The sequence below is a fragment of the Ambystoma mexicanum genome, chromosome 9, assembly GCF_040938575.1.
Source record: "Ambystoma mexicanum isolate Mex_15411 chromosome 9, UKY_AmexF1_1, whole genome shotgun sequence".
Taxonomy (NCBI): domain Eukaryota; kingdom Metazoa; phylum Chordata; class Amphibia; order Caudata; family Ambystomatidae; genus Ambystoma; species Ambystoma mexicanum.
The window spans coordinates 1,240,370,021-1,240,389,047 of record NC_090931.1 but is presented as its reverse complement, the minus strand read 5'-3'; the positions used below and the strand labels follow the sequence as shown (position 1 = coordinate 1,240,389,047).

General features: G+C 43.0%; 1 protein-coding gene across 1 annotated transcript in view; it reads right to left on the bottom strand.

Moving 5' to 3' along the window:
* Positions 1 to 18,650, bottom strand: part of ACTR3 (actin related protein 3) — a 260,843-nt gene extending 242,193 nt beyond the window's left edge. Inside the window, exon 1 of the mRNA XM_069616585.1 lies at positions 18,404 to 18,650. Coding sequence (XP_069472686.1) covers positions 18,404 to 18,447 — 44 coding nt within the window. The 5' untranslated portion in view covers positions 18,448 to 18,650. The remainder of the gene's footprint in view (positions 1 to 18,403) is intronic.
* Between the last annotated feature and the right edge of the window lie 377 nt (positions 18,651 to 19,027).

Here is a 19,027-nt window from a genome sequence, read left to right as displayed (position 1 = left end):
AGGGAAGCATCCTGATCCAGCCTGGCTTGCTGCTACTAAATGTATGCCTGCTGAAAAATCTGCCATCCAGCTGATCAGTGACCAGAGGTGCCAGTCCAGTGACCAGAACGGCCCAGCTGATCCTGTCCCGCCAGATTTTAGACCAGATCCGTGTGGTGACCAGAACCATTAAAGTGGACTGCAAGTATTAATAGGCATCATAGAAAACCATAGCATACCTTGCCCTATCCCAATCTCTCAACCATCTTATCCCAACCTTAATAACTTGCAACATTGTTGGAATCCTTATTACAATCCTGTCCTTGATTTATCTTGCTAAGCGCCATTTCTTTAGTCATGTTTATCTTGTGTAAATCCTAAACGATCAATCCTATTTCAAGTAATCGGACTGGTTCCACCAGGGCTGGCGCTGGGGATCTGGGGTTGAAGTCATGAATCAATCCTGGAGCTTACTGTGTCCCTCTTTGGTACTCTAGCCTGAATTCTCTAGTACAGTAAAACTTAGAGTAAAACTATTCTTGTCCAAACTGAGTTTTTTTCTGTTTTCAATACCCGATTTTTCTAAAAATGCCCTTGTTCTACATTGCATATCTCCCTCAGTTTAATAGCTAGAGACCTAATTTCAATTCTTGATTATACCAAAGACCTATAGCTACACCCCAACCGCACTCAAAATCAGTGAATTGCCCCAGTTTGTATTGAAAACCGGACAATTTTAGGCGGGAATCAACATTTTTCCAAAGCTTTACACGTGTTTTTATTCTAAATTATTTTCAACCTTCCATTCAAATTGTTTATTTTTGCTGAAACTATTGCTTATGACTGCTAGTATCTTTCCAATGTTGCTCCTGTAGAGAATTGTACTCACTTAAGGATTTATGCACACATTCATTGTTTTATTCAGCCATTTCCGAGTGTCTCTTTAACATTGCAAAGGGTCAAATCTGTTTTTTCTTTCTTGTTTGGGGAGGGAAGGTTGGATTAGAATTCTGTTGACGTTGGCACCTTCTTGGATTCTCACCTGGAGCTGCTCATCGGTCTGCAGCATCCTCTAGCATCCCGGATTCTAAGTGGACTGCTGTGACATTGTGGCTCTACTGTATGGTCCGTGGCTCAACTGCATGGTCTGCAGTCACCATATTTCTTGGCTTTCTCAGCAAGACGACTATACAAGCCTTTGTGGAATAATGCCCCTGGATTATTCCACCATCTTGTGTCTAATTAGACCTGCCAACCGGTGGACCCACACCACATATGGGATCACCTAATCTTTTGAAAGCAATTTTTTGCACAAAAGACCCTTTCACCTGTATGCAAGACAGCTGAAGCCTTTCATCTATTACCCCAAGACGCCTTGAATAACTGAAAGATCCAATACTGCTATGTACTTCAATTTGTCCTGAAGAAATTGATTCCTGAAAGCCATTCTTTCACCAAATAGACTTTCTATGGTTATAAACTGTAATCCGAGCCAGAAACACAAATGTGTCTACAGTAGAATGGGTTTAGACTTGTTCATTACACATTGATCTATTTTTTGATTTATCATCTAAGACATGATACGCAAACACTATGTTTTTTTTATTAAACTTTGTTTTATCCACATGATTACGAGTGTGAGCCTCACTAGCTAGTTGAATAATCTCTAGCTACCAACAGGTTCTTCCCCCTGAGTGTTTAAAGGGTGGGGCAGTCTGCTAAACGCAACTGACATGGTTTTGTCTAAAACACCAAGAGGCCTACAAAAACTCCAATGTTCTGCAAGAATTCACCAACTTAAATGATCCATCAATCTTGACAAGACCAAGATTCCGATGTGTGGGCAATGCAAAAATGAGTAATTGGTTCGGCGTTGGACTCTCAACAACAATAACATTGAAGATGTTCATGAGTATCGCTATTTGGGAAACAACTTTAATAACCACAAACAAGATCTTCCCTACATCAATTACGTTAACAACAAACTCACTACAGCCATATCACAAGCACACATCATAAACGCAACTTTTGTCAAATGTTCTTATACACCTCTTTATCACCTTTTACAGGCTTTTACAGGTGGTACCAATACTGTTGCATGGTGCGGAAACTAAGTTCCGGAGTTCAAAACCGTTTTGGCTGAGAACAAAATGCAGTTTCTGGAAGCGAGTCTGGTCACTTCCAACTAGCCAGCCAATAGCTATAGTTAGGCTGTGGTTTATGTAGGGAAACTATGTTCCTTATATAGGAAATGTAGGTTATCAACCAAACTAGACACTTTGTTAAAACACACTATCCCAATATGTCCAAACCTCTACTCACAAATTCATGGTTGCCTGGAAAGGAAACAACAATAATCAAAGAAGCAATTCATATATATATATATATCAGAATCCAGAACCCTACTAAGTGAAGTTTCCTTCACCCGAGTATCGGCATGCTTTTCTACGGTTCAGATTAACCCAGTGGTCAACTAAAGGAGCATTAGCCAAATGGAGGAGGATACCAAAAGTATCTAACATTTGTTGTTTCTGCAAAGCTCAAGAACAATCAGTCTCTACAACATCTGCTAACAGAATGACAAAAATTGTGGAACACGTCTTAAATATCTGAAAAGAATACTTCGCTCATCATAGGGTAATGGATTCTGATACATTATGGCTATGGCGAATATTTTTTTGTGCAACTAAAGCTTCCATCAACCTTGCCATTGTGCAGTTCTTGTTCTCATTGAAGATCATGTCAACTAATTAGCTTTATTAAACCAAAGTTGATAGATTGAGTTGTGTACATACTGCAAGGCAAGAACGAAATGTGCAACATAGGATTATAAAATCGCAATTGTATAAAACAGGAGACTGTATGTTTACTTTGTGTACCTATCCAGTGACAAAAAGGAGCTGTTAGTTTACCAATCAAGGTGCGCTGGGTAATTGTACATTATTATGTCAGGGAAAGCTGAGATAAGGGGGTCTGAGGGTCCTGTATTCGCCAAACAGATTTTTAAACTGATATTATAATGGAAGTGCATTTTATATTGTTGTGGACATGTGTGTCCCAGAATCATGAATTTGTTGAATCACTTTTTGTAATTTTGCAACCTTTTAAATTTTTCTTAAAATGTTAATCTGTAGTTTTATATAATGAAAGGTAGTATTTGTCAACCATATCAATAAAAAAATATATATATTAATGAAAAGAAACACCTGGATAACCTTGAAGAAAATTTAAAATACATGTTTGATACTCGTCCTGATTTTCCAAACCTCGGTCCTGGTTTGTGCCATCAGAAAAACAAAAAGTTGCTGTGGTTCAGGTGTGGCTTGCACCCACATCATTTTAAACATGGCCTCAAAATGTGGATCCGTCATCACTGGGGGGAGTAATTAATGGTGTAACGTGTGCATGTGAGGAATTGACACTGAACCCAAGGAACGTTTGGTTTATGGCTGGTTAGTAGTTTGCACCTTTAAAACTGTTACTCTGGGAATAGACTACCCGAACAAAAACTAAAATAAATTAAACCATGTAATTTGAGATCTCAAGTAGCTTTACGAATATTCAGGCTAAAACAAGACAAAGCGAAGTAGCAAGATTGGGATAGACAGTACCTAGCTGAACCCATGGCCAGGTCTTTACATTGTATAATTTAAAGGTTCTGAAAATGGACGAGAGAAATGGAAGAAAAATGTATTCCAAAGCAAGGCTTAACAAAAATATATATATATATATATATATATATATATATATATACATACATATATACACATACACATATACATATACATACACACACAAGGTAGACTTAACAAATCTAGTTCAACACCGTGGTTCCCTCGTACAATCCATGACTATTGACATTCTTGAGCATTTTTTTTTTTAATTCTGCGGTTATACGGCAGTCCAGAGAGGTAGATGCAAACCATTTATAAAGTACAGACAAGCACGCCCACATGTACACCCTAATGGATTTAAAAGACGCAAATGATTATTGATTATTGCTTTGACTATTTGGGCTGCTATCTGAATGTACTTAGCGCTTGTGATAGCAGTGTCTCTGCATGACAGACTAACTATTTTGTAGACTCCACTATTAAAAAGTTTGAGTAACTGCATATAGTGCGAATTTTACCTTGGTACCTGTATTTTTATTTTAATGGTGTTAACTAATCAAAGTAACATGAATACGCCGTGGTTCTAAAAAGTTTACTGCATGGTCTCCTATTTTACAACTTCACATGACACCTAACAGAACATTTCTTGCATATTTTCTTTGGCAATCCTTCTTCGGGCAGAGCATAGACTACAGAGCAGTAACTCAGTGTCAATAACTGACTGACGTGAATGGGGCATGGCGGCTTTATAGCCAAATTATATAGCCAAATTACTCACAACATGCTGGTAACAGTTTACCAGCAAACGGGGAGAGAAGGCGTACAGGGATCAGCTGGTTATGGAGAATAAAAACAACTTTGTAACTGGCAAGCTAAAAACATCAAAAGGCAGGAAACGGAAATTCCTTCCAAATGCAATATAAACAAGACTCAGCATTTAATCCTTCACAGAATCCATTACCGCGAGTTCCATATACAGTGAGCTTGCTCCAAAGTGTGTTGCTTAAACAGGCAATAAAATGAAAATAAGAAAATACTGATAAAAAAAACAAAAAAAAAAGCAGTATTTCACTGCAACACAGGACCCACTGCACGGACTAATGAAAGCTGGCGATGCTTCGTAACTACTGAAGTTGCACGACTCAACCATCAGGATCTAGGCAAATAATTTGAGCTGTAAGAATTATAGACAACCTAATGTACAGTGCTGCATTAGCATTAGAATAAAATGAAGGGATCAGGTCTTGACGACATGCCATTAAAGTTTACATTTCTCCATCGCTGGTCTGCAAAGATGTGAACCTGTCGTCAACTTCAGCAAAGGTTTTACACAAAACAATCACAAAGAAACAAGCAATTTTCTATAGAGCTGCCATAATCAGATTCAAACAAGAAAACGTTATATGGTAGTCTAAAAGTGGCCATGCCTCCCACCAAAAACACGACTATCGGCAGATGGACTTGCAGGAATAACATTTGGTTTCTCTCCGTCACGAAGACAGTCTATAAAAATAGATCAATTGGATAACATGTTCTATCCTGCAGTTGACATTCCCTTTAAAACCCATTTGCCACAGGGACTCTCATGAGCAGACCAATATGGCAGCCTTCTTGTGAGCTACATGCTCACCCAGCAATGCATTTCGAAATCTTTTGCTAATCCTTTTATTTGGAGCTTTGTGCCATGCAAGGGGGCTTTGAATGCTTCCACTGCTATGTGGACCAAACAACTACTGCAGGGCTGGGTTGTCGAGCCAAGAGACCATGAGAACTACCACAGCCTGGCCTGGCCAAACAAAGCAGCTTCCGACACCCATTTAACTGGAAGGCCGGTGAACCCTCCCACTGTGCTCTGGACTGCTGGTGACGGACCTGGATTGAGCAAAGTCCCATACGCAAATCTACTTTTTTTTAGGACATGGTGGTTTCATGGTAAGTCACTCAGCCTATAACATGTGCATGGTGAGTGGTGCTGGGGACCCGATTGCCACAGTGGAGGAGAGTTCCGTTAGCAATTTAAAGAGAACTCCCCAATACACCCTCTTTGTACCATGCAGTACTCCCTTCATCTGTGCCTGCCTCAATCTGAATTTTGTTCCAACTGGGCAGCCACCATTTGCAGAAGCAGCCACCGTTGGGGAGAGTCCTTGTGCTCTTGGTCTCTCCGGCTGCACAGGTCACTTTTTTCCCTTATACTTCACCACAAATGAGATAATCAGCAAACACAAACTACTTTAAACAAGCGTTCGCAGATGGAGTTGGAGGTTAGAAGCAAGTGAGCCAATGGGCAAACCAGACGGTCACCAAGTATAGCGCCCCTTTGAAATAAACAGGGGGAGGTAGGAAATTCTGCATCCGCTTACTACATTCTCAAGACCAGTCACCCTCAGAGGAACAGGCACACAATATGTTCAAACAAGTCCCCGATACCAAAGCTGTGCAGGCAACTAAACGCCAGTATAACACCATCAATGCCAAACATTACATGAAATGGCTACCTGTGTGCCCTTCTGCACAAACATGGATCAATACTTGAAATTCATCAATAGAAGACATCCAACGCCATGATAATGGACATTTCAAAGCTGCAATACTTGCTGAAAATCATCACCTTGAAAAACGAGGATGTGGCGAGCCACGCCAGACAAAACATTAACACAGTCAGGTTAAGAGTCAGCCAACGTACTCGCTATATAGGCATATGTGGAGCAATTTGTAAGGGACCCTTTGACCCATTACAATTCTCGCCAATGTTCAGTCGAGAAAGACCACCGATCTCCAACACCTGCAGGTATAGCATTTCGTATACCAATCATTGCCAGAATGCTACATTTTGGAGGGCCCAGGCCTCAGATTAGCACGCAGTCGTGTACACAATGATGGCAAGGCAATCCACATCTTTCCAGACTCTGGCTGCAGTGCGGGTTACGCCACCAGAAAACTCTTTATTCAACAAGTGCTAGGAAAATAAAAAATTAGAGTTATTTATTGTCCCTGCAAAGCTGAACGCTCAGGATGTGCAATCTCATTTATTCACCAAACAAGTCCGCAAGTGACTGTCCTGGAACTTTCCAACACGTCCTTAATTGAGAGTTAATCTGGATGGACACAGGAAGGGAGTACGCCTCGGCATAATAAAACAACAATTGAGTGACTGAAATACCACTGCTTGCAATGTAGCACTGAGTGGTTGAAGGATTGGCTTAATTGAGCACTGATTCTTATGTATATGCCTGGGCCTAATCAGTGTTGATAAATGGGACCATTGACTGCCGTAGTTCATTAGCAACATCGCCTAGGCATAAAATAGCTCGAAGCTCGAAATATTTTCTCATCCTGGTCCAGATTATATTGGTATAAAATGCTGTCACGTGAATGCACTATTAACATGTCTAACTTGCTGGGTGCAGGTTGGTGGCCAAAGGAGCTCCCTTGCAGTGTACTCCACCCTCGGCCTAGTGACTGCCACCACAATTAATGTCATGACATCTAACACCCAACGTCCTTTATTACACAATTCGGCGTGTATAGATTTAGTCTGATCCCTTTCGGCCTCCCATCAGCTGCACCAGTATGTCAGTGGGTCATGCAAGATAATCCCAGCGCGAGGACTCTGACATCCCCGAGTTCAACAAGGACACACTGCGACACATTTCATAAACTGAAGTCTCTGGACACAGGGTTCACAAACATGAGGAATGCCAGTTTAAAGTAACAGGTGTCGCATATTTAGGGCATGTCAAATGCTCAGGCAATCACCTTAAATTACTATGGTAAAGGATGCCCCTGCCCCCAAAGGATAAATACGCCCTGCAAAGTACCATTCTAAAATTGTCAAAAATACTTTGCGAACAAATGTAAAACACAGTCTGATCGATTGAAAGAAAAAATAAAATTAAAAACATTTTTTTAAAAAAAACGAACAAAAAACGAACCAGCAAAAAGCCACCTCAATTGGTCAAAAGTACATGAAAGGACTTGCAACCATAAAAGGCACATACAAAAACACAGGGCCCCACGCTGGGCATGTTAAATCTCAGTAACTGCACAATACTCAGCATGGAGTGATGACAGCAATTTGGGTCTGGCAGTTGCCTCAGGGTCACCGCACCAAAGTTTAAGTGATCGTGGCTTCTGCTCACACCTTGCAGGGCGAGGAAAGAAACTACTGGACCATTGAAAAAGAAGCACTTGCATTCAGATGGACTGTAAAACGGAGCAAAAAAACTCAAGTTTCAAGCTACTAGCCACCTTTACTTACTCGGAAAGAATCAAATATCACTAGCCAATGTCTGATGTCGTGTGCAAATGTTGCACCTTGCCACAACTTAGTTATCAAAACAGACCACAAGCCCCTTGTCGGAGTTCTTTCACACGCCATCTCAATCAAGATGAACACGTGGGTACTCTTTACAAGAACAGAATTTCCCCCAAAACGTTGCGGCAGATTGCCAATCGTGTCTTCCTCTCAAGTCAAACTGTTGATGCATAGGACAACACGTGGACCGCCATAATTCAGGTAACCATTTAACAACCATTGATTGGTCCACGTGACAGCAAGAAATCGATCAGGACTCTGAACTGTGGAGGGTCCCACTACTAATTCTAAACAGTGAATGATAAGCGGTTGAAAGGGGAGAATATAGTTGCTTCCAAAGGCGTGTGTCCCCCTTCTAATGCAAATGGCACAGACAACAACTTGGCAGAGACATGACCAAGCATAGGGTGCGCAAGTGGTACGGGTCGCCAGGTATGTGCTCTGTGGGGAGGCAGCAATCAAGCACTGTCTACTATGCGCAGAGAAGGATGTGCCACACACAAACATGGAACCCCAATTGTACCAAATCCACAATTCCACCTCTGTAAGGGTAAAGGTGGTATTAGACATCAATCTGCCCCTAAATGGCCATGAACCTAGAACGCAAATGTACATTTGTATTAGTGCATTACCTTGTGTAGCAAAGTCCAAAGACAACTGCTCAGTCAGTCTGATTCCAAGACATGTTCCAAGAAAAGGGCTTCCCCTCTCAACTAAAAACAGAGCCCACTTTGGCTCAAAAATATTGTCTCAGACTTTGCAAAGGGGAAGAGTGGGCCACAAAACAGGGCTGTATTGCACAAGGCAGAATGGCCTTGTGGAGAGATTACAGTGTGATGAAAGGGACCCTTCAACTTGCTCAGCCTCGAATTTTTAAGAACTTGGGCCTATAAAACCAGGCCACACTCTAGCACAGGCATCACACCATTCAACTTGAAAGGTCAGAAACCTGAATGCGAGCTTGCCCCAGAGTGGCTGGTGAGCCAGGACCCCCGAGTGTTGACATGAGCTTATAACAAAAGAAGAGTGAAATTGCGTCACTCAAGGTTCAAACGCTGGTTTGAAGACCAAAAGCTTGAGTGTCCAGAGAACCTCAAAGCTGGGAAGTGGGTCCGAGTAATAAACCCCAGCATAGGGGGTGGCTTCCCACCTCTCGTCTGTCAATAGGGAGCACAAGGTCCTGGGCATGTTAGTGATCCTGGAGCATAGTAGCAAGTGGAGCTAGCTTCACTTGGTCATGTGTCATGAGGTAGAGCAAAGCAGAGGGTCCCTCTGTTGAAACTTCAGGTGAAATGAGTGCAATGATCTACCTTCACCAACCCTCGCAAGTCAGTCGGCAGCTCCCAAATCCCCCCTCTGATGTTGCAGGCTCACAAGAGGACAGTACAGGTTATCCAGTCGGATATGCAGAAACACCCCATGAGATAAGCTAGAGCGCTGCCAGAACTCACACAGACCACTTACCATGCTAGTGCCCAAGCAACTTCAAGTACAACAATCACAATGCTCTCAGGGGTCCCCCACCTTCACGTCAACCTCATTGTGTGTGCTAGCTGCCAAACAAGTTTAAAGCATTTGTAATCAGATTCATCACATACAGCGACAAGAGGCGAGTGAGCACCATGTGCACTCCAACGTGGTGCATGGAATCCCAGCGCGATGCCACACGACTTTTAGTGAGAAGGGCAGACAGTCAGGAATGAAGATATGCAGATTCAACCTGCATGCAGATTCCCTTATCGATGTTTTAACTACCCCAATAAAGAATTACGGTCCCACCTTTGTAGCTCTGCATCCATCATTAAATGTTTCAAGATCGGGCACCTTTAGTTGTAAATAATCATCTAGTTCCCATAGAGGTTTATCCCAACGTCACCAATCACCAAACAAAAATAATTGAAGCCATGCTTGCGTCATGTGGTGGATTGACAAAACAATAGCAATGTTGCCTTTCAATACAGTCTCTTCTGCATCCTTCCACAATTGGATGTTAGAACACCTTGTTTCTGTTATATATGTAACTGCGCCTCTTCCATCATCACTCGTGTGGTCTTTTATGACAAAGTTGTATATAAAACCGTACACAACTTCACTCATCCCAGTGCACAAAATGAAAACTCTCCATTCCATCATTAACAACATACTTGTCATTCTTGCGCACTTCCTACACAATACGTCCCAGGTGACTAGCATTGGCGTACCCATTTTCTTTACTCACCATTTTTAAATTTACCTTGGGCAACTGCTTGGTGAAATGAACTTCTCCCTCCTTCATTTTAGTGCCATTTGCCCATACACACCCAGCTTGGTGCTAAATACTTTGTACAAGCATAACATCAGAAAGTCTTTGGCAGTAATCTTTCTTGAATTTTCAAAAATAACCAAACTAGGTGAACTCGCAATTGAAGCTGAACCCTAAAATTCACACCTACTTGAGTGAATCTGGAAAGTAGCCACATGACAGTTGCCTTAAGCACCTGAAAAGAACTTGAGTAGGTCAATCAACATTAAGGTTTGGACTACGACTATGAACAACATCCTCACTAATCACACCTCACCACCATCGTCACATGCTCCCTCTTCCAAACATTCTCCAGTCTACCACCAGGTTGTGCCGCCCAATAGCAGTTTTCTTGAATGATTAAAATCTTTCACTGCAAAAGACCACCAAGTACGTACGTATGCCTTAAACGTTGTGACATTTTCCCACAAATGGCCACAACGTGTGCTTCAAACAATACACAGGTCTCAAAATTGACATTGGATAAGCAGGAGTTACAAGTAGCTCCTGTGCATCCAGCAGTCGCAAGGAACCACCACTTGGGAACGAGGAGCTAGAACATAGTATTATACAAATCTAACTTCCACATAAAATGCAAAGATATAATTATATGTTATTTATGATCCCTTATGCTTTAAAATGTCATATACGTGTGTCCTAAAGTTCCAGGAGAATTGCCTAGCATTTCGGTGTGTTGGGAAGGAGCTAGGGCCTTCCTTCATTCACAAGAGCTTTAGAATTAGGCATGACTTCTTGGACTGTTTCCAGGCACTACAAAGAGACCAGTGCAGAGGGGGAGCACTGAGAAAAGCGTTTTTAATGCAAATATAATGATACAAAGACATGGGCAGGCACTAACAGAAATCTGTTATTTAAATATAAGGTGCAAGTAACTATTAGCTGAATAAATTAAATTGGTAAATGTTAAATGCTAATGAGTTTTTCTCAATGTACGACAGAAGCAGGCTCTCTGCCAAAAGGAATGTGGCCTGCACTAAAAATGGATCACAGCGCTCATGCAGTGTTGCGTCACTTAGGCTAAGCTCTGGCAGAGCACACAAACTGGCTGACCAGCTGTCTGTCAAAAGCTCATGTATCCTAAATGGGGATTTTAACATGCTCAATGCAGAATTATGGAAAACAAGGGTTTAAGGTGAATTACTGGACCAGATAAAAATAAGAGGATAAGGAATGAGATATGAAGAGAATGATGGGAAGATATTTTATATATAAATGTGCATAATGTAGCAAAATGATGAAAAACATGAACTACGGGGTATTCCTACATAGGTTAGCAATATGTTAAGTAGTATGTCCTAAACAGAAATCCGACCATGAAGAAAGGAAGGCTGAAGCATCCCTTGTAGGGAAGGACTGTTTTGGATGGAGCCATGCCCATATCCAGTGACCAAGCTAAGAGTATATAAACTCCTGCCTGGCTCCAGTCTGCAGGAGAATGGAACCGTTGAGGGACAGAGACCATTCAGGGAGCTGAGTTCTTTGATCCTATCCTCATCTCTGTAAAGAATACATTTGTTATCCTTGCAAGATAGACTCTTGGCCTTACTTCCCTAGAGGGGACACTTTACTCTGGTGTGAGTGCGATTATGGGTACCCATATAATTAAGGGGTACCCCTGTAAGTTGGGCTACCCTTACAGGAGCTGAACTGCCCAAGTGGGTGAGAAAAAGACAGAGCAGCAAATGGATATTTCTCCTTTGTGAAAATTACAGTCATGTAAAACGTGGTTGGAGACCCTCCTGAGTGGGCACCTTCCCAAAGAGCAGGTTATTTAGCCGTGCTCATTCTCAGTAGAGGGGATCCCCGGCCTCTTTTTTTTAATGTTCATTTATAGATGGTGCCAAATTCACATCGTTTTGTGTCTGGTTGGCATCAGTAGCTCCTGGTAACAGTTTGTTTTAAGCTAACCAATTTCGAACCCCTGATACACATGGCTCCCAAAAGTACCAAAAAGAAAGCAGTTGGTGGGGGACATACCCAGATGTCAATTACCCTACTATACATTTAAAGAACTATGGAATAGACCTAACAAATAAAACTGCAGCAAGATAATGTTGCTACACTGGATGCTACGCTCTCCGACACTGCATTCAATAGCAACGGTCTGTTCCACATATATCCCTCACGAATCTCCTCTTCCCTACAGCACCAACAACTGTCGGTATGAAGACAATTTTCAGGTGCAATAGCAAGAAATGCACTGGAGATACGGAAGGAAAGGAAATAAATGCCTGTGGCGTACCCAAACACGTGTGTCTTGTGGGAAACCTGAGGGCGGTCTCACTTTCTCACCATCTTCCTCTATTCAGGTGGCCTGGGAAAAACCATTGCTTTTGTATCCTGACCTTGGGGGTGGATAAGCGAGGGAGGATCACCTGGAAGGAGGAGATTTGCAGAATGGAAGATGTCTTTAGGCAAGACAGAGAATCCCCAGTTTCCATTCCACAATGAACCCTCAGTCCCCGAGGCTTTTATAGGGCACTGGCAAAACCCCCTCAAGTTCTTCCTTTTAAACCAACCCTCCGGTAAATCCTGAGCATCAAGGGACCAGGAAGCGAACAAGAACACCTTATTATATGGACAGAAAAGTCCCCCATTCACCTCCCATGGTAAAATTACATCCTACTCTCCCTCCCATTTGTAGGTTATCAGTCTTTGCACATTGGCACACACTTCAAACTGTCCCATATGCATATTCCTTTAAGACTGGGAAGAGGCAACTAGGAGTAATGCACACTCCTCTGTACTCACCACTGGTACTGGGACGAGGACTGTAGAACACTACTATTAGGGTCAGGCGTGTCTCATTGACAGAAGTAATTATAATCCTGCAAAGGAATTGCACCTGCAGCCAATTAATGGTTCACGGGTGCATATAAAGAAAGGCCAGAGAGAAAAACAGGGAGATCCAGCTGGGCAGGAGAGCGCAGCAACCCGAGGTGGAGCAGGCAGTAGAAGGGCCGGTGAAAAGGACGCAGACTAAAAGAACCAGAGAGGAAAGTCAAAGCACCCGGAGGAGCGGCCGCACACCAGTGAGTGAGAGAGATCACTCAGGCCAGGGCGCTCCCGGGGCTTGGCGTAGGCAAAGGAAGATTCCAGCTGTACTTTGCAGTTTCAGCGCTTAGCAAACAGCACCGTTGTGGATCTCGGATACCGGTTGGACTTCCTTCACTCAAGTCCTGCACCCAAGTGAGGGGACTCTAGCTCTGGTCGTCCTGCTTCTGGAGGGTCCTTAGGAGACTCCTGGAGCTTCTAGCCGGATTTCAGATGTTGCACTCTACTATGGATTATTCGACCCCTGGCACTCGGTTCTTGCAGCAACAAAGAAGTACAGCCAGTCGAGGAAGATGGTCCAGTGGACAGTTGGTCCCATTAACCCAAGGGGAGAAATCGTTCCGTCCGGAGCTTCTCGGACGAATTGAAAATGGAGTTTGAACACAGCAGTAGGGCTTCACCGGTGCAGAAAGCGTTGTTCACGGTTTCTTCATCAGGTCTTTCTCCCATTAGTTGGCACTGCCTCTAGTCCCAAAACCCTCACCTTTTAAGCAGGTTTCTCCCATTCATGCACAGCCTAGGCTGTCAATCACACAGCAGGGTGGCTGTCCAGCCAGCCAGCTAATCAGGACTAGTTGCATTCAGGCATTCCTAGAGACAAAAGACGGGAGTTTTGGGAAGCTCCCTCACATCCTGCCCTTCCAGACACACTGAAACAAGAGGCGGGCTTCAGGGTTGAAGCCTGCCAAAGGAAAGACAAAAACAAAGGGCTCAAATGTGCCTGGACGCACAATAAAACCCAAGAAAGACCTAACAAACAGAAAGTGTCAACAAAAAAAAAAAGACAGGGGCCATTTTGACAAAAGGGTCACCTAAGGGTGCTGTACTGCAGATGGTTCAGCGTGTGGTAGAAAAGCACAATGGTAGGAATAATTAGACCACTGCCACCAGCCATTTAAAAGTAGTGAGGGCAACATAAAAATGTTACATGAGATAGTAGGATAAGGGGCTACTAGGTAACCCGCCAGCACACCACATAAGATGTGTGCTAGACCAAGAGAAAAGGTAAGTAAAGTCAATTTCACTTTACCAGTTCTTGGGAACTGTAGTTCACCCAAGAAAAGGTTTTTAAACCTTATGAGAAATCAAGGATTTATCTGCGACACTGCACTGAATGTGTAGTGTGTCACCATACAAAAAGTAGATGCCTATGGAGTTTGTCAGACTCCAAAAATAGTAAAAACATAATCTAAATAAGGTCAAAGCACACGAGAGAGTGAGAAAAAGTTCTCACTCTCTCGAGAGTTCAAATTAAAAAAGTCCTAAAGTCCAGCAAAAGAGCTAGGGGACTCTAAGGTTGAAGGGAATAAGCACAGAAATGACAACTCTCTCTAACAGTCTGACAAAAAGGACAGGCAGATCATGGAATTACTCAAGGGGGCGTGACAGAAACTGTCACTTCAAAGAGCTTTCAGACACTGGCACTTGACAACCACTTTCTCAGGAGTCAAACAGCCAGCTCCAATCTGAGGACGAGAACAGATGTTCTGTTGTCAGGCAGGGGATGGTATGCCATTTCATATTACGATTCATCCCATTACATGCAGGAAAACAATTTACTATGCATATTTTACATATGGAATAATTTCTGTTTATAAAACTTTTTGAAAGAAATGGCATAAAAAGTTACTTTTTTAAAGAACTGCTCAGGGTGAAAAGCATTATCGGCTGAATGTAAAACAATGTTTTGATATTGATTTAATTATGCGAATGTGGATATTTTTGCGCAGAAACTGTGCTTGCCAGTGATACATCCTAGCATCTGCATCAGTGAGCCTGTTATTCTGGGGGTCCACTTATAATACAGGGTCTAACACTGGCATTGTGGTACACCACAAAATCTGTCACAGGTGAACCGATTAGTAACACGATCATATTTGAGAAACACATTTCAGAAAATGTCAATGATTTAATGTACAGATCTCCAAGATAACATCACATCAAGTGGTAGTGAAACTGGATGTAAAAGTGACTCCCATTAGACAGCCCTCTTCATTAATATGCCCAATGAGCACGAAGGGGTTGGTTTAGTGTGACAATGTTCCAAATCACATACAATGACCAATTAAACTAGAATCACCCCCAGCATGGTCCAACAAATTCCTCTGTTCTTGAAAGTCCCCAAAAAAAATAACCGGAGTGAGAGACCTCTTCCTTATAAAGGAAAAATGCCACAGGGGATTGGACAAAAGCAGGCCAGCTTTAAGGCATCCAATCCTTGTCACCGTGGCAAGTTACCCTTTCTTTCTTGCATTATACCAAGAGTGCTTTGTTCTGCAGGAAATGGGGCGACAGGAAGAAGAGCAAGCCTCACATGAAAACAAAATGGTGAAACCTTCCCTCAAATTCCCTTCTCCTCTTACTGGCTACTTTAACCCTGCACACAGCTTCAAAGGCGCTCGTATGAAACACCCTGATGCAAGGCTACCGTTTGTTATAGTTGTGCCTCTGATGCACGATTCCAAGGTGATGCCCTACCTGAGGATTAAAAGAAGCAGTCTTCTTGCCGTATACTGAAGTCAAGACAGACAGAAGTCCATGACACCGCACAGCCTTTCTACAGCTAACCTGACAGGGTCAACATGAGGACGATACCAAATTTACGTGGCAGTAATATTTGTGTATGCAATCAGTCACCATGCCAACACCAGGTATGGCGGCTTCTTAAAGCTTACCTTACAGACAGACCGACCAAGAAACAGGATAATTATGGGCCTGAGGTGCAGGAGTTAAAATGCTACCTCTGTCTGCACAGACTGTCACAGCAGCTGTCAAGCAGGGCATTTGTGACCTCTGAACCTGCTCTATGCCACAGAAGGGTGTTGCTTCAGACCTGGATACTGATTCGGCACGGTATATGTGTACTAGGCTTTTGGCATGAAGCTTTATGAAAGTTGGGGGATCCGATTACACTCTTTGACCACCTTTCTGAGATGGATTACATGCATCACTTCATTAGGAAATAAAAAATAATAAAAGATCCACGGCTTCACACTCTCACCAGATGGAAATCCCTCAGACAGACTGGCACTTGCCACCATGACAGACGGGGTTCAAACTTATACTGCCAAACAACATTTAAGATTGCATTGATTCTCATCTCTCCCCACAATTTGACAAAAAACAAATACAAATCAACTAATCCATTCTTAACATTGGGCCCTGGCTTAAGTTTACTCATCACAATGGGCCATAGCCTTTCTATATACTTGTTCCCAATGCTCTTGCTATAAAAATACTGCAGATGCAAATAATTTATCAAAGTCAGAAAATCGAGACCTACTAAAATTGTATTTATGCAATATCCGAAGAATATCACACGTTTTCTACCAAATCATTTTAGCCAAGCAACAAAGATCGATAGCAAAGAGCGCATAAAATGCAACTAAAGGTGAGCAATAAGGGCTTCATAATCTAAATTACGGGATCTACTTTCTTCCATATTATAAGGTTAAACATACCAGGATTGTTTCCTGGTAGCTAAAGTTATGACTGCCTTACATAAAGGTCTGTACACTCAAATCCTGAAGAGTTGTCAATGAAACACTTTCCACGTACTTCGTGACCCTATGGTGAGTCATAAACTGCACGTTGTGGGTCTTAAAAAGGCTCTCAACTGTCATGCCCAAATGTCAAAGAAGTTAAAATCTGAAAAAGGCGTGAAAGCGTTTATAGTTTATGTATTTTGTTTAAATAACATGTTATCGGATATCAGTCAAGTGAAAAAAGGGCCCCAAAAAAGACACGCATACACAATTTGCTGCGCAGACAGCCACTGCAAGCTACTACTGACTGCGCGCTACTGGTCTCGCTTCTCAGCAAAAAAAAAAAAAATAAATAAAATTAAAAAAAATAATAATAAAAAAGTCACTATACAACACCTAATGATTATCTTTTAATCCAGCTGCATTCGAGTCACTCTTATCCATCGTTTGCAAAGGACTATGTCCTCTCAGAAAAAAGTGTTTATACGCGCTACAGGAGAAAAAAACTGCCTTATAAGGTAGAAATCACAAAAGCAGGAAGGGAATCTTACGTACAAAAAAAACTAGGAAGTTGCAACGCGTCTGCTCAAAGACCACTCATTTAGAGAAGTGAGACACGCGTTAGAGAATGCACGTTTCAGAGAACAAAAGCCGCAGGAGGGGTGCACAACGAATTTAACAGTAAAGGGGCACACGGCGCTAAGTCTAAATGCAAAGGGCTGATGGCACGTAGCTCTTCGGCGTCTTAAAAACCGGATGGTGTTCCCTATTGCCGTCATGGTGAATGAAGCAGCTTTTGAAAGTCCACGACAGCCTAACAAAAAGATTTAGATAAGGGGTGGGGTCAACCTGGCACTGCTTCAACTTCCTAAGGTGGTGTCCGCTTAGGGAGAGTAGGACTTCGCCCATTTTCTCTACTTCTAAGCAAACACCTCAATATGCATTGCCATGCCAAGCAGAGTCTGATGCAAGATTCCACGCAACAGAGCTCGGAACACACCCTGCTGAACAGAGAGGGGAAGGTGACCGGCAAACACTTGTTTCCTTCAATTGCCCATTGGGAGAGTAAATTAGCGCCTTTGGTGTACCCAAAACATAAACCTCGTAGTAAACAAGCGTGGGCGTTACATGATTTTGTAAGTCAGTTTATATTAGGGGCACTGTGAGACGTGAAGGAGAGCTACCAAAAGGAATCGTGGATGTCACAGGTCATCCTTAGGCAGGCAAGGTGTCACCGAAAGCATGCAGGATGCGCGTTACACTGGTTGTCAAGAGTGTCACTGGAGGGTGTGTTGGGTCGTGGGCACGATGGGTGTCACGGTGTGGAAAGGGGTGGTCCCGATGATAGACACTGAAATATATAGTGAGTGTCACCATAACAAGGTTTGCCCACCAATAAGGAATAATGGCAGTGCAGTCTTCACTAGATCTCCTAGGTGGAACTAGATTTGCATTTTGTATGTGAAGCTGGAGAAGTGGGGGGCAAACACATCTTGCTACTCAAACATTGCAGATTGGGTACATGGCCTCGCACTGATCAGCTTCTTAAATCCTGCCTAGCTTAACCAAACAGCGCCCCTTCGCATTCTTCCGGAATCTCAACCTTCCCGGCACCCGCCCCTCTGGGTACCCACAAGATCGCTGCTCTTACCCTGTTCCGCAGTCCACCACGCAGGCTGGCAGCCGCCCCGCCATCGTCTACCTCTGTGTCTAGGGGATGGAGAGGGGGAATGAGCTAAAAAGCGCACACGGAGGGTGCTATCTAATCATCCAACAGGCAGACACCGGTCTTGCTCCCCTCTCTCTCGCTTGCTCTCTCCCCGGTGGTTGGACTTCCCACTTCCGCACATACACTCACAGCCGGGGTTCACCCAACATGGCTGACTCAACGTACCAGTAGAGGGGCTGCGCCCTGCGTCGTGACGTGGCCGCGGTGCATGACAGCTCCAGTGGTGGGCAGGGTGGGGCTGGTGGGAGGAAAGTGGGGCCCTCGGCCTGACAGTTCTCCGTTCGGGACCCTAGGATCAATAACGCATGGAACCCCTCTCGAAAGGCCTGGAGCAGTCCCCGGAGCACACTATTAATCCATTTTTCATTTAAATTCTGCTTCTGCAGCTACATTAACTTCATTAATGTGGGCTAAAGTAAAATTAGTTTTCCATTTTGCGTTTGTATAGTTTTTTAGCCAGGTGTAGCTACCGCCCCACCAGCCCCCAATTTTTATTTCTATTTGTCACAAAATATAACTTTTTTCTTGAAAATCTGCGAAACGTTT